The sequence below is a fragment of the Musca autumnalis genome, unplaced genomic scaffold, assembly GCF_047663935.1.
Source record: "Musca autumnalis isolate F117 unplaced genomic scaffold, ASM4766393v1 scaffold_2, whole genome shotgun sequence".
Lineage (NCBI taxonomy): Eukaryota > Metazoa > Arthropoda > Insecta > Diptera > Muscidae > Musca > Musca autumnalis.
In genome coordinates this window covers 69,736,572-69,751,665 of record NW_027411755.1, presented here as the reverse complement: position 1 = coordinate 69,751,665, position 15,094 = coordinate 69,736,572, and the positions used below count along the sequence as shown (strand labels likewise).

General features: G+C 36.4%; 1 protein-coding gene across 1 annotated transcript in view; it reads right to left on the bottom strand.

Annotated features, from left to right (window-relative positions):
- Positions 1 to 14,727, bottom strand: part of obst-B (obstructor-B) — a 78,631-nt gene extending 63,904 nt beyond the window's left edge. Inside the window, exons 1-2 of the mRNA XM_073967884.1 lie at positions 14,625 to 14,727; positions 14,408 to 14,462 (exon numbers count right to left, since the gene is read on the bottom strand). Coding sequence (XP_073823985.1) covers positions 14,408 to 14,447 — 40 coding nt within the window. The 5' untranslated portion in view covers positions 14,448 to 14,462; positions 14,625 to 14,727. The remainder of the gene's footprint in view (positions 1 to 14,407; positions 14,463 to 14,624) is intronic.
- Positions 14,728 to 15,094: the final 367 nt, after the last annotated feature.

Sequence of the window (15,094 nt, the reverse complement as noted above, 5' to 3'; positions counted from 1 at the left end):
TCAGTCTTCAAAATGTCAGCATCCGCTTGAGATTGATGCAGTGGTTATATTAAAAAATCATACATTAGAAACTTCATCTCTGAAGTGTATTCTTTAACTTCTTCTTTGAACATTATACTCTACATTGTATTGTAAAGCCACTAATTGAAAATTGACTTAAAAAAACTCGTTTCCTTCAACGATTTTTTCCTCTTTTTTTACATTAATATGACCACAGCTTCCACTCAAATTATAATTTTAAGAAATCCATCGGTGAATCGTGCTAAAACAGTTTATTTTACCTAAATGCGTTCAAAAGTTATGGTATATTACAACAATTCGCGAGTTACAATACCCCATACCTCAGTTTCAACATAAGTAAATTTTCTACAAAAAGGCCGTTATTTGTGTTTGTGTTTTTTATATATTTTTTACCATTTTGTTCCCACGAGTAATGGACATTTAAACTATCGACCCCCCCAGAGGTCCAATAAAGGGGCAAGGCTATGTACAACAAGATGCACCTGAGTCTTGAGGGGAGAACGCTAACGACATATCATTTTTATCCACCCTAATGCCATACAGTTCTCGGCGCGTTTTAACCTTTCACCATAACTTGGGTGGCGTACCGCTAACGACGTATCATTTTTAGCCACCCTAACGCCACACAGTCCTCAACACGATAAAAAATCTTGACTTGGGTGGTGGATTCAGGCTGGATTAATCAGATACCTAAATTACAGATTCAATTTCTAAATTTAAATCTTAATTATACGCCATTTAGTGGCTGCGCCCATCTTAAATATTGAGGTTTTATAGTGCATTGTATTCTTATTGTCAAGCCCTTTTATTTGATACCCATATTGGTGGGATTGATAAAAAATTGTTATCAGCCATTTGGTAGCGGCGGCCATCTTAGATTTCAATTTTGCATAGTAAATTGTATTCTATTTGTAGAGACCTTTCATTTGATACCCATGTTGATGGGATTGATAAAACCTAAGTTATCCGCCATTTTGTAGAGGCCGCCATCTTGAATTTTAATTTTATATAGTACATTGTATTCTACTGGTTGAGCACTTTCATTTAATACCCATATTGATGGGATTGATAAAACTTACGTTATCCACCATTTTGTAGCGGCCGCCATCTTGGATTTCAATTTTTTATAGTATATTGTATTCCGCTTGTTGAGCCCTTAAAACATTAGAAGTGACAAGAGAAGTAAAAGTCGTGAACTGCCAATTGTATGCTTCTTGAACTAAGGGAACGCTTTTCGAGTAAAAAACTTGAAGATTCTTGCACGTAAAGGAACAGACCTTATATCTTCCCTGGCCGCCTATCACATTTTATACCCACCAACATAATATGGAGGGTATAACTAAATTTGTAATTCCGTTTGTAACACATCGAAATGATCATCGGAGACCCTATAAAGTATATATATTCTAGATCAGGGTAAAATTCTAAGTCGATATAACCATGTCCGTCCGTCTGTTGAAATCAAGATACAGCCCGCAATTTTTAAGATAGAGCTTTGTAATTTGGTACAGAAGTTTATATTGCTCCTAGGATGTTTGGTATTGCAAATGGGCTATATCGGTCCACGTTTTGATATAGCCCCCATAGAACGGTACCAACCGATTTTTTTGTATTTTGAAGGTTTTAGCCCCATCATCATACCGAAGTGGCTGAAATATGGTGCTTGGTCTTCGTTGGGGGAATAAAACTTTCCCCCAGATATACGTCGGTTTAGGTTCCCGCCTTCATATAGCCCCCATAAAACGGTTCCTCCCGAATTTCGGTATTTTGAAGGTTGTGGCCACAACAATCCACCGAAATAGCTGAAATTTGGCAGTTAATCTTCATTTGGGGTATACAACTTTCCATATGAAATTCGTCGGTATAGGTCCACGCCTTTATATAGCCCCCATAGGACGGTACCTCCCGATTTAGGGTATTTTGAAGATTGTGGCCTCCATATTCTACCGAAAGGGATAAAATTTGCTATTTAGTCTTCAGTTAGGGCATAAAATATTCCATATGAAATTTATCAGTATAGGTCCACGCTTTCATATAGCCCCCATAGAACGGTACCTCCCGATTTTCGAAATGGCTGAAATTTAGTTTTTAGGCTTAGATGGGGGTGTTAAACATTCCTCCAGAAATTAGTCGATGCAGGTCCACGCCTTTATATAGCCCCCATGAAACGGTATCTCCCTATTTTCGGTACTTTCAAAGTTGTGGCCACAATATTCTACCGAAATGGCTAAAATTTGGTATTTAGTCTTCAATTAGGGCATAAAATATTCCATATGAAATTCGTCGGTATAGGTCCAAGCCTTCGTATAGCCCCCATAGGTAGGTACCACCCGATTTCCGGTATTTTGAGGGTTGTTGCCTCAATATTCCATCAAAATAGCTGAAATTTGGTATTTAGTCTTCATTTAGGGCATAAAACTCTCCATATGACATTTGTCGGTATAGGTCCACGCCTTCATATAGCCCCCATAGAACGGTACCTCCCGATTTTCGGCATTTTGAAGGTTGTGGCCACAAAAAATCCACCGAAGTAGCTGAAATTTGGTAGTGGTTCTTCTTTTGAGGTATAAAACTTTGCATATTAAATTCGTTGGTATAGGCCCACTCCTTAATATAGCTCTTACAGAACGGTACATCCCGATTTTCGGTATTTTGAAGGTTCGTGGCCACAACATTCAAAATACCGAAAATCAGCCACCGAAATGGCTGAAATTTGGTATTTAGTCAACGTTGGAAGTTCAAACCTTTCCGACTGAAATTCGTCGGTATAGGTCCACGTTTCGATATAGCCTCCATAGAACGGTGCCTCCCGATTTTCGTAATTCTGAAGGTTGTGACATCAATATCCCACCGAAAGACTGAAATTTGTTATTCAGTCATCCATGATATTATAAGATATTCTAGAAGAGAATTATCGGTATAGTTCCACGTCTTCCTATATCCCCCATAAAAGCGTACCTCTTGATTTTTGGTATTTTGAGGATTTTACCCACATTATTTTACCGAAATTTCGGAAATTTGGTATTTAGTCTTCTTTGCGTCTAGAACGGTACCTCCCGAATTTCGGTATTTTGAAGGTTAGCCACATTGTTTTACCTAAATTGCTAAAATTTGGTATTTAGTCGTCTTCATAAACGAAAAGTAGCTAATTGTTCCATTTACTTCAATACTCATGGTGGACGGTATAACAAGTTCGTCCAGACCGAACTTAACGCCGTCCTTACTTGCTATTTTTATTAATAGCATTTATTTTGTTTTCCTTGACCTTATTTCAAGGACCTGACTGTCATACTTCCTCAACAAGATCCTCTACAATTACCAACTTTATTATTGCTGCCTCCTTAAATATGTACGTATTTCTTCCGCCACTCTAAAAAAGGCAAAAGCACCAGTAAACTAATCCATTTCTTGTTTCTTGTATACTTTTGTGGCCTAGGTTTGATTTGTTGTTTCTGTGTGTTTTTCTCATTCATGGTCAACAGGTTGTTAAAAGTCGTCGGTAGTTGTAAATGAATTGGCAAAGAGCAACAGCAACAACAAAAAAAGAAGAAACCCCAAGAAACTGATGCTGGCAATACTTGATATGACAAAAAAGTCTACAAACAACAATTCGATTGGTTGCAGATATTTCAATATTAAAGGGGGAAAACATGGAAGCAACATGAAAAGAGTAAACATCTGGTTGTTTACATGTGTGTGTTTGACTTTCAACTGTCAAACAATTAGTGCAGAACTTGATTTGTTTCTTCATACCCCTTTTACAACTTGTCGTATGAAATGATATTGTAGACAGGTATTGTAGATGGAGATAGAGAGCAGAGCGACAGACAGCTTAACAGCCAGCCGGGCAGTAATGTGACAACAACTTCAGTTAACATTGAAAACAACTTAAGTTAGGTTGTTGTTTAATAGGCTAAGAAGACCGACATAAAGCGCATAATCATGATCGGGGAGATTAGTCAAAGACTAATGGGCGGCAGACAAGGTGATGGAGAAAAGAGCGTCAAAGCGTGTGCCAATAATGGAGATTTGGAGATTGTGAAATGGGTTGGTTGTCTAATAGATTTCAAAGAAAACTGCAAATTTTTAATTCCAAAACAGATATCACTTAGCCTATGTTTTTTCATGACTTAAAGTAGACCACAGTTAACACTCTCGTTATTCTAGATCTCAATTATAATCCGACTTTCATATATGTATGTCAGAGCCGACCTTAAAAATTGAAGAGTATGAGGTCAACATCTGACAAGAACATGGCCACATTTTAAGCCACTCTATCTCCATCTCATTTTTGTCGATCCACCCTAGGTCGCAATAGGTGTGTTTGGCATTGTTGTGTCAACGTGTCCATCACAATTGACGATTATATACACACAACAATGGACATGAAACGGATTTCTTTTCTTTTGTTATCATTATGTCGTGAATTTTGACGTCTAATGTCAGTGGAAGGCATATAGCTCAATGAAACAAACAATCATAATAAGATTAAAACGCATTATTGTAATCCGCGCAAGGTTCTGAGAATTGAAAATAATTACGGAACTTCATTTGTATTTTTAAAAGCATGTACATCAATCATAATTGAATGTCATAGGAGATTTATTTTGACTCCTTTAATTTGTTTAAATATTTCAACTATAATTTTGTCATCCATTATTTTTGTTGATTTCCATCCATTGCAATTAATCAAAATTTTGTATTGAATTTCTGCTGGTTGGTTAGTTAGTTGGCTACCGATAATCATGGCATCTGTCTTTTTTGTGTTTGTATTTAGTTAATTATGTTAATTAAATATAATTGTGACATAATTAGCTACCGTTATAGTTTGCACGCATTTTCGCACATACTTCGAAATTGACAAATTATGCAAATTACTTTCACTTTGCTTTTGGGTCAATAATAGACAAAAAATCGCTTTACATTATGTTTTTGTTTAGTTTAAAGTTTCTGATTAGCTTAATGGTGTAATAATTGATTTTGGTGTTGTAAATATGCATTAAAAATTAAAATTGATGTGCTTGTAATTAGTAAGATAACAATAAATACGATAAATAACAATAAATAAATTTTGAAAATTTAAAACTGAAAAATATTATATTTAATTCGGGCAGATTCAATCTAAAGCGATTGAGCCGCATGCTGAGCACTCTTATCTCAATATCATGACGCACATCTGTAAGATAAGGCGTAATGGGTATGTAAACAAGCAAAATTGCCTCATTTGAGACAAAGAGAATCGTAAAGAGATTCAAGAGCTGCCATTTCATCCAGAAAAAATAACGGTTTGGTGTGGTATATGAGCCGGTGGAAGTATCCGTCCGTATTTTTTCAAAAATAATGCCGGTGGCTACATAACCGTCAATGACGACCATTATCGTGCCATGATAACCGAATATTTGTTGAATGAAATTGAAACTCGAGATATCGAGATCAATGGATTAATTGAGAGAACACACTTCACGTTTTGGGCCGATCGACTGGCCAACTGGCCATCAAGATCGTGTGACAGTCTAACGTTTATGCGTACAAACCCTGCCAGCATTTGGAAGTGAGTTTCTCACTCCCTCGCCCAAGACGCCACTCCGGAGACACGCCAAGGAAGATAAAAGACGATCGTTGTTGAATTACAAAAACAATGTCTATAGCACTATTATGATTGTCTTTTATCGCGTGTGCAGACACTTCTATGTGACGCCTGAGTAACTTAAAAGGCGATTGTTTACATTTATTTAAGAATTCAACACATTTGAACAAATAAGGGACATTTTTCTATCAGATGATTATATGACTCGGTGGTGCAGTGGTAAGCATGTTCGCTTTGCACTCTGAAGGTCCGGGTTCGATTCCCAAGACAGACAATAAAACAAAAACACCTGTTTAAAATGACAAAATTAATATAGGCAGAAATTCCTAATTCCCTAACTTGGCGTTTACACAAGACAGACTGTCTGCAAATACAACTCTGATTTCCTAATACATACAAACATTTGGCTAGTTGCCTCGGTACTGTCTGGTAATTTTCGTAGACAGTAAACATGGACATTTTTGAATAAATGAAAACAAATCCGTTTCAAATAATAAAAAGGCAACAGGACTGGAATGAAATAAAACAAAAACAAAATATGTGAAAAGAAAACAAAAAGAAATCGACGGTTTCCATTCATAATTTTACAACCGTTTTTGCTGTTTTCAGGACGCCTATCTCACACAGGCAAGTTGTGGGATTTTGACAATCAATACATGAAACCAACTGTCCTGTCATGTGTAAACGCAGGGAAAAGGGTATTTAAAAAAAACGAAAAAAATGAATAGAAAAAATAAAAAATAAGTACCAAGAACTATCGCGCAAATGATCTTCTAGAAGCGTCGCCGAAGTGACTTCCAAGGAGTGACGCAGGGGTGGTTCTTTTCACTCCAGGGCGACTTCCGCGACTATCGCCGCGACTGTTTTCATCGCCCTGTGCGACTAAGTCACTTTCGCGATAGTTTTTGCTTACAGGAACTTAGCTTCGATTCAGGAGCCAAGGAGCAAAACACTGCAAGTGTTATTCCCAAGTTAGGTCGGTGCTCTTAAACCAAATTTAAATGGAAGGTGCTTACACATGGGAAGTTTTTGCTGATTCTGAACCTACAATGTTTATAGATGAGAAAAATCAAAAAAACAAAAAAAAAAAAATCGCCGGAGCGTTTTTAAGTAAATCGCGATTAGGGTTTTGGGTTTTCCCGTTTTTTGTCATTCCCGGGAAACGGGAATCAAAAAATCGTCATTCCCGGGAATCCGGGATTTCCCGGGAAATTTTAAAATAAGAGGGTGGATCAATATTTCCGTGTTTTTTTATCTTTCCATAGTAATCTATATGAAATACGATATTTTCAAAGAGTTGTGGGCTCAAAAATGGATGACACGTTTTCGCTCTATCGATTAAAAACGAGAAAATATGGAAAAATTCACCATTTTGCTCGGATTTTTCCCACACTGACCATTTCCATTATTTAAAGCTAATGAAATCGCTCTATGGAAAGTGATTTGGCTCAAACAATTAAGTTATTGATCAGAAATTCCAATTTTAAGGATCTCGAAAATCGTATGTTTTATTCTTATGCTTAAGATTGCTTGAGACAAGTAAGAAAGACTGAGATATACCCTCAGCCTCGTACCTAAAGAAAAGATGCAAACACGATACTTCTGACGTTTCTAGGGACTTTTTTGAGTTTTTGAGTCAATTTCTTAGGAAGTGTTGATTTGTTTCGAAAAAAATTGTAGCGTTTTAACTAGGGCCGCATACAAAACAAACTTTTTACTGCCAAACTTTTAAGAGAGTGTGGGAGATTTCTCCCTTCTACGGTTATCTTACGTACTACCCAATGTAGTTAGTATCGGCAGGTTTTTTTTTTCAGATTTTGTGCCTTTACCTCAGGAAGAGTGGACTTGCCCTCCCAACAAAAGTTGCGCCGTCGTAACCGAGCAATCAAGTAGAACTTTTTGGAAAGAATTGCAAAACGATTCGAGATGAGCTGTTAAACTGCACTTTTCCTAAATTTTGTGTTGGAGGTACCCGAAGGGCTGGACCGACATAGTCCATATTCCAACCAGATACATGACTAGATGAAATAATACTATATCCAAAGTTTGGACCAATCAGAAACATCCTGCGGGAGTTATCTTGCCAATTTTCCATTTTAGTTGTTGCCGTCAAGGTTTCTTGGAGCTCTTAAGACATTATCTCAGGAAGTATAGACTTGCCAGATCGGTGGCTTCGTTCGAAAGTTATCGTGTGCATCAGCCAGCAAGCCGGACCCTCTATAGCCCAATGGCTGAGGGTATAAAAACGGGACTTTAAAATAGAACATATTCTTTCGCACTTAAATAAAACAGAATAAAAATCCGACATTATAGTCCATGTTTTTGGTACGGCTCTTATAACGTGTTCCCTGAAAACACTTTTGTAGATCAAATTTATTTCCAAATTTTTTCTAATTTATCGATTCTGTAAAATCTAATCGAATTCTGATTCTATGGTATAAAAGTGATGGGTATAGTTTATTCATTCATTCAATATTAGTTGCGATAAATGTAAAAAGATATTTCCCGATTTCCCGGGAAATATGATTTTGTTTCCCGGGAAAATCCCGTAACCAAAAAACCGAGAATTCCCGGGAATTCCCGGTGCGGGATTTCCCTACCCAAAACCCTAATCGCGATTCAAGTTGACATTTTTAAGGGTTTTTTAAGGTTTTCACGATTTTGCTTGCAAACCGCAAGATCTATCGAAATGGGACTAAACAAATGTTGTTGCAGTGAAATTTCTGTATTTTTGATTAATATTTTTACAGGTTTTACCATTTTTGAGATATATAGGTTCAGATCAAACTTTCAGATTTGTTTCTTAGGATTTCACGATTTTGCTTGAAAACTGCAAATCCTTTCGAAATGGGACCAGCAAATATGTTGTAGCTTTGAAAATTCTCTACAAGATTGGCTTTCGTAATTTTTTCCTAGCTTCTACCGTTTTTGAGATATATAAGTTTATGTTGGGAAATTGCAGTCATGATATTGTTTTATAAGGCGATACAGTCAATCCATTGTTCTAATTTGAACTTCTGTATCTCAATAACGGTAAGAACTACGAAGTTATCATAAAAGTCAATCTTGTAGAGAATTTTCATAGCTACAACATTTTCTTTAGTCCCATTTCGATAGAACTTGGTCCTCGAGCCATGACTCTGTTCCGTTTGCCAGAACCACATCTACCACATGTCAACATTAGTGAGGTGTAATGGAAGTAGGGAATAGGTGCACTTCCAAGGCTGCTTTCTCAATTTCATCATCAGCTTCATTGTCGTCGTCGGAATACGAGACACCTTCGCAGTCTCCCCAACAACAACAACAACTCCACACGTTGTTGTTCAGCGCCCTGGGTCTCCGTAACAAAATCAGCGAAATTGCAGACTTTATGAGTCGACATCATGGTCGCCGCGATCAAGCCAAAAAAAAACAATCCGTCACCTGTAGCTTGCAACGTTGCGATACACATTTTGAGGAAAAATCGTACAAGAAGCGGAGGAGGAGGGCTTGCCTTCCTTATACACCAGTCCCTCCAGTACAGAGCAGTCTCTAGCGACCCATAACTGGAAATGTATGGGGGTGGCAATAATGTGTGTGATTGCCGAAGTAGACAATTAATAATTCGCTTTATGAAGGTAATAAAGACCAGAATCCATCGTCGCTAGCTTTGCTTGCTTCCTCAAATGTCAAATTATAAAGGATTGCCAGAGCCTCATTGCAAATCCGCTTGCGTTCCCCTTTAGGAGGCTCTGACATTGTTTATAATTTGACATTTGGGAAGCAAGCAAAGCAAGCGACGATTGATTCTGTTCTGGCCTTATCCGTCTTTGTGCTAGGGGACTCAATGATCATCATGAGGTTTGGCATTAAGCCCTTGTCAACGACCAGAGGCGTACAGCGTACAGCGAACAATTTACGATGAGTGATGTTACAGGCGTCATATGGAACGCGAAATTATCAAAAGCTTTGGGCCACATGTAATATCTCCTGGTTAAGTATTAAACAAGTGCCCTCAATCTATCGTTAGCCACCCCTTTTTTTCCAGAAACCTCGAAAGTTGACAGGGTGGTTCCACAACTAAAGCCAAACATGGATTATGTCGCCAGTACCGAAAATTCTAGAGGCACTACTCCTTCTCCCCAACAGTTTCACAGTTGCTCAACATCAGCATGGAACTCGGAAAATGCACAGTACCACAACAGCATTACACGCCATATCCACATACATCATTCAAGGACTGAAGGACAGAACAGTAGTTCGCACAGACTTTCAGCCTTCCTTCCTTTTTGAAACATTGGACAATCAAATATAGTCGTTTGTGGAATTCGGAAATAAAAAGTCTAAAATCCGTGAGTGCAACAAGGAGTTTCCCAAGACGGGGGGAAATCTCAGAAACTGTTAAATCTCTACCTTTCAGAAATTCACACCGTACAGACGGTACAGACATCGTAATGTATTCGCCGCTAAATCACTGCCACACTGTTCACCACTTGGGCGGCAGAAATGAGGCTCCCACTGAAAATATTGCCCGATGGTGTCTTTATTCCGACCGCTAACTTCCCCAAGATATTGGGTGTAACGTTCGAAAGCAATTTTAAGTCGGTCGCCCAAGCCACAGCGACAAGATCAAAAGTAGGAATTAGGTTTATAAATAAACCTTGTTGACCTCTTATTAGGGGAATTAGAAACGTTTCTGGCTTAGGCAACACGAAGTTGGCCATCGGTCCAAAAACGTCTCTTGTCTACTTGTGCAAAGAAATTGTGAATAAATATGATCGCGGTACTTCAAACGACATTTATAAGATTGTCACAGACGACGAATCTTGGATATATGCGCATGAGCCCAAAACAAAACAGCAATCGACCGTGGGAGTCTTCAAAGGCGAGCCAAATCCAACGAAAGTTGTTCATGAAACAAGAGCACTTCAAAGCAAATTGTCGCATGTTACTGCGGCAAAACTGACCATGTAGCAAGTATACGGCTTGAGCAATGTACGACGGTTAATTTTGATTGTTACACTACAATTTATTTGCCTGAAGTCTTGTGAGAAATTCGAAAAACGAACAAGAGAAGACGAATCATTGTGCACCATGACAATGCGAGCTATCACACATCGATTCAAACCAGCGCCTGTTTGACCGGATAAAACGTAGAATTGATGGGTCATCCGTTGTACAGCCCTCACATTGTGCACCATGAGAATGTTAGCTGTCACACATTGACCGCCGTAAGGTCCTGACTTGGAACCCGATGACTTCATTTGATTCCCGCACATCGAGAAAAAAGGCATGTTTAGTGATTTTCGTCTCCAGAAGATACTGTTTTGGAAGTGTCTCAATCGGAATGGAAAAGTGCTTTGGTCACGGTGCTCTTGAAGCAACTGTTAATGGAAGGTGCTTACACCTGGGAAGTTTTTGCGGATTCTGAAACTACAATGTTCCTAGACGAGAAAAATAAAAAAAATTGCCGGAGCGCTGTTTAAATAAATAGCGATTCAATTTGACATTTTTAGGGATTTTTTAGGTTTTTACGATTTCACTTGGAAACTACATGTCCTATGGAAATGAGACTAAAGAAAATGTTGTAACTGTGAAAATTCGCTATTAGATTTACCTAGATGATATTTTCGTAGGTTTTACCATTTCTGAGATATAGAAGTTCAAATTGGGACAATGCACTTACTGTATCGCCAACTTATAAAACAATGTCATGACTGTAATTTCCCAACTTAAAATTACGTATCTCAAAAATGGTACAACCTAGGAAAAAACTACGAAAGCCAATCATGTACAGAGTTTTCTCTAGTTCCATTTCGATAAGACTTGTCGTTTTGTGACCTAAAAATGGTAAAACCTAGGAACAAATCCTCTAGAGAATTTTCACAGCTACAACATTTGTTTTAACGCCATTTCGATAGAACTTGCGGTTTCTAAGTAAAATCTCGAAAACCTAAAATAAACCTAAAAAAGTGTTTAAATCATGCTGGAGAATACTACAAAAAAACAATAAAACCACTTTTTATGATAAATATTTGCGTTTTCATTATTGGGCCAGAAACTTTTTTAGTTCCCCTCGTATAAAGCAATAGACCGGTTTGCGGTAAGCCATGCGGCGCCTGTATGATATGCGAAAGATAGGGCTACACAGTGGAAGAATGTTCAAACCTGGCAGAATGCTGCCCTTACGGCAGCAAAAAGGTGCCTTTTTATGACACACAGTGCATCATATTCAGGAGGAGACGAAGATTTTGCCGGTACATCAGCACAACAAAATGTTGTCATTGTAGTAGATCTAGTATACAGGCTTCGCCCACCCAGGTACGTCAGAAGAGATGATCATAACGTGGAGAGATAGAGAGAGGTCCAAAGATACAAGAGAGAATTTCTAGATCAACGAGCTTCATGAGACTTTCAATGACCTGCTAAAAATTATAATTGATAAGGATTTACAAGGTACGCTATAGAAATCATGCTATATTGATATGCATTCATACACGCAGAAAGATATATGTTTGAAATATGTTTGGATCCAAACATAATATGTTTGGGTCCAAACATAATATTTTTGGGTCCAAACAAATATATGTTTGCAACATTTTGTAACATATTTCAATTTTATTCGTTTGGGTAAAAACATATTTTTTATGTTAGAACATATTTTTTATGGGTGGAGAGAGGATTTTTGTCAAAGAGAGTAACAACAGGGCTCTCGCGGCTGCTGTTGCTTTTGTGTTTGGTATTTCTATACATTCCAATAAAAAATCCACCACCATTTATAAATGTGTGTATGTCGAAGTGAGGCAATGGGTCTCCCGTGAGCGTAAATTTCCTCTCGGTCACCACCAGTTAGAGCCTACACAGGATGTGAGCGAGAGTAAATTTACGCTCACGGTAGAACCATTGCTTACTCTGGTGTATATGTATGTGTTTTTCTAGATTTTGGGTTTGTGTTTATATTTCATCTAAACAAATATTTGTTTGCGCCCAAATATATATTTTTTTGCACCCAAACAAATATTTGTTTGCACCCAAACATTTACTTGTTTGCAGGACCCAAATATATGTTATGTTTGGCACTGGTTGCAAACAAATATATGTTTGCTGCAAAATATGTTTGGGACATATGTTAGAGTGGCCTTTTATTCCTCCGTGCATATACCATCGAGATTATGGATAAAAATCGAAAGCAGGATGTGGTCGAAAGTCTTTATTTCGATAACGCTTTAGCTACATTATTACACCGAATCAGTTGTAATTTGTTATTTTGTGGTTTCATTAGTCAGAAAACATCTTCACAAAAATGTTGGCTCCATATTGCGGTAGCTATCGATTTCTGCTATTTTAAGTTGTTAGAAAACTTTCCCACCCAAACATAGTAGTATTAGTAAATTGTTACCGCCCTGAGGATACCTCCCGATTAAAAGTATTTTCAGTACTCAACTAAATTTTCTATTCGAACCGGTTATAAATTGCCATTTTCAATTTCAAGTCAGAAAATGCCTCTGTCCACGTTTTGTTATAGCCCCCATAAAATCGTATATATCGATTTCTGGTAGGTATAAGTTTTTGACATATGTTCTCTACGCTTAAACACGGTCAAGCCATATACCTGGGGATATTTATATTCATAGAAAATAAGTGACTTATAAACTGTATTAAGAAAAATATTTGACTACGTCAAGAATCTAACTAATCACTATGACGAAAATACGTCCTTTTTGACTTAAAGTGAAGAACGGACATACGACCATTATTATATGTTTTCTTTTACCATTAGATGGATTTGAAAACGCGAAATAAACTTATTTGAAGGCATTTAAAGTAAAATTTTCACATTAAAAGTTAATGCCAAGAAGGCCCCCCCTTGAAATTTTATAATCACTTTTAACCTTAAGTTAGCCGGAACGCTATAAATCTGTACGTAAAATCCAAAATATAACAAAAGAAGCCTTATAATAAGTCTTTCTATAAATATAAAATAAAAAAATTAATAAAAAGTAAACATATTTTTATAAATAATTTTTATTAAATAGAATTCAAATTTATTAGTCCAACATTACAAAAGTAAAAATCATAAAAACCATTTTCGGGCTACTGAAACCCTAAATATAAGTATACAAATTTAAGGCCATACCAAAATGCCCCTCTATAACCATAATTTCTTTGTAGAAAAGTTTTCAAACTACAAATTTGGTCAGAGGTATTTTAATGGGTTCCAGTTATACCCATTAAAATACCTCTAATCGGAAGATACCGTTATATGGGAGATATGCCAAAACGAGGATATAACAAATGTCATAATTGCTATTAATTTCTTTAAAACCGTTTAAGGCTATTTTTAGATATTAAATGGTTCACATAAAAAATATTACACACACATACACACTATTACTCTTAATATAATACGTTGCAATTTCCATTTGTACACGTTTCTTCAATATTCACCTCATTACGGATAAGTCATATATTAAAATTCCCAGAATACTTAATATTAAGCTTTTAAAACCGTTTCAGCTGTAGTAATTCTGGGAATAAGCTTTTTTGCATCGTTTTTTTTTCAACTATAAATAAAATGTGAACAAGTTTCAATGCAGGTTTTTTAATTAATTTGTGTTTCTTCATAAGAAGAGAAACAAGTTTAAAGTTTCAAAAAATATGGATCACTTCACAAGGTTATACAAAAACGCTCCCGGATAAAAGTTGCATAACACAGGAGTCTTAAAAAAATGTCAAAAGTATTTCACTTCAAATTAATAGTAAATGTAGTTATGTATCTGGCCATAAATGACAATGTGTACATTTTTCTGTTCAACTTACCTATGACCATGGCAAATATGCATATTTTTAGAAACGCCATTTTTAAGTGAACACTCTACAAGGAATAAATATATTTTGAATAATTATTTTTTATTTGAATTATTTTTTAAATATAAAACAAATAATTCGTTATTATATTTTTTAATCTTTTTTGTATTTTTTCCTACAAATATATTTTTAATTAATAAATATTTTTCAATTAAATTATAATTTTTACTTTTTTAGTTTTCTTCAAAAAAACACTCCGTTGCACAAACTATTATTCCGTAAACGTTTTACTCTCTTGGCGTTCACTTAAAAGACTAGAAGTCATTGAAGGTTGTTTCCATGTTAAATAAAGGAAAATAAAAAATATGTTATTTTTTAAATAAAAAAACATACAGAAAATGTTAAAGACACACCACACAACAACACCATTAAAAACGCTTCAGCAAGCTTAGCTTTAACAGTTTTTTTCTTACTTTGCATGATTTTTAATGATAAAGAGGCTTAAAGTGACATGCAGTGTAGGGGAGTAGTGTGAGAAGTTTGGGAAGATGTAGTAGTGTAGTAGTAGTTATATACGGTTAGGTTAAAAACAAAAAACGGAAATTTTTCTTCGTATTTATGTAATGTACGGCTAGGTTGAAAACAACAACGGAAATTTTCTTCGTATTTATGTTTTTTGTACCCTCAGCCTCAAGGGTA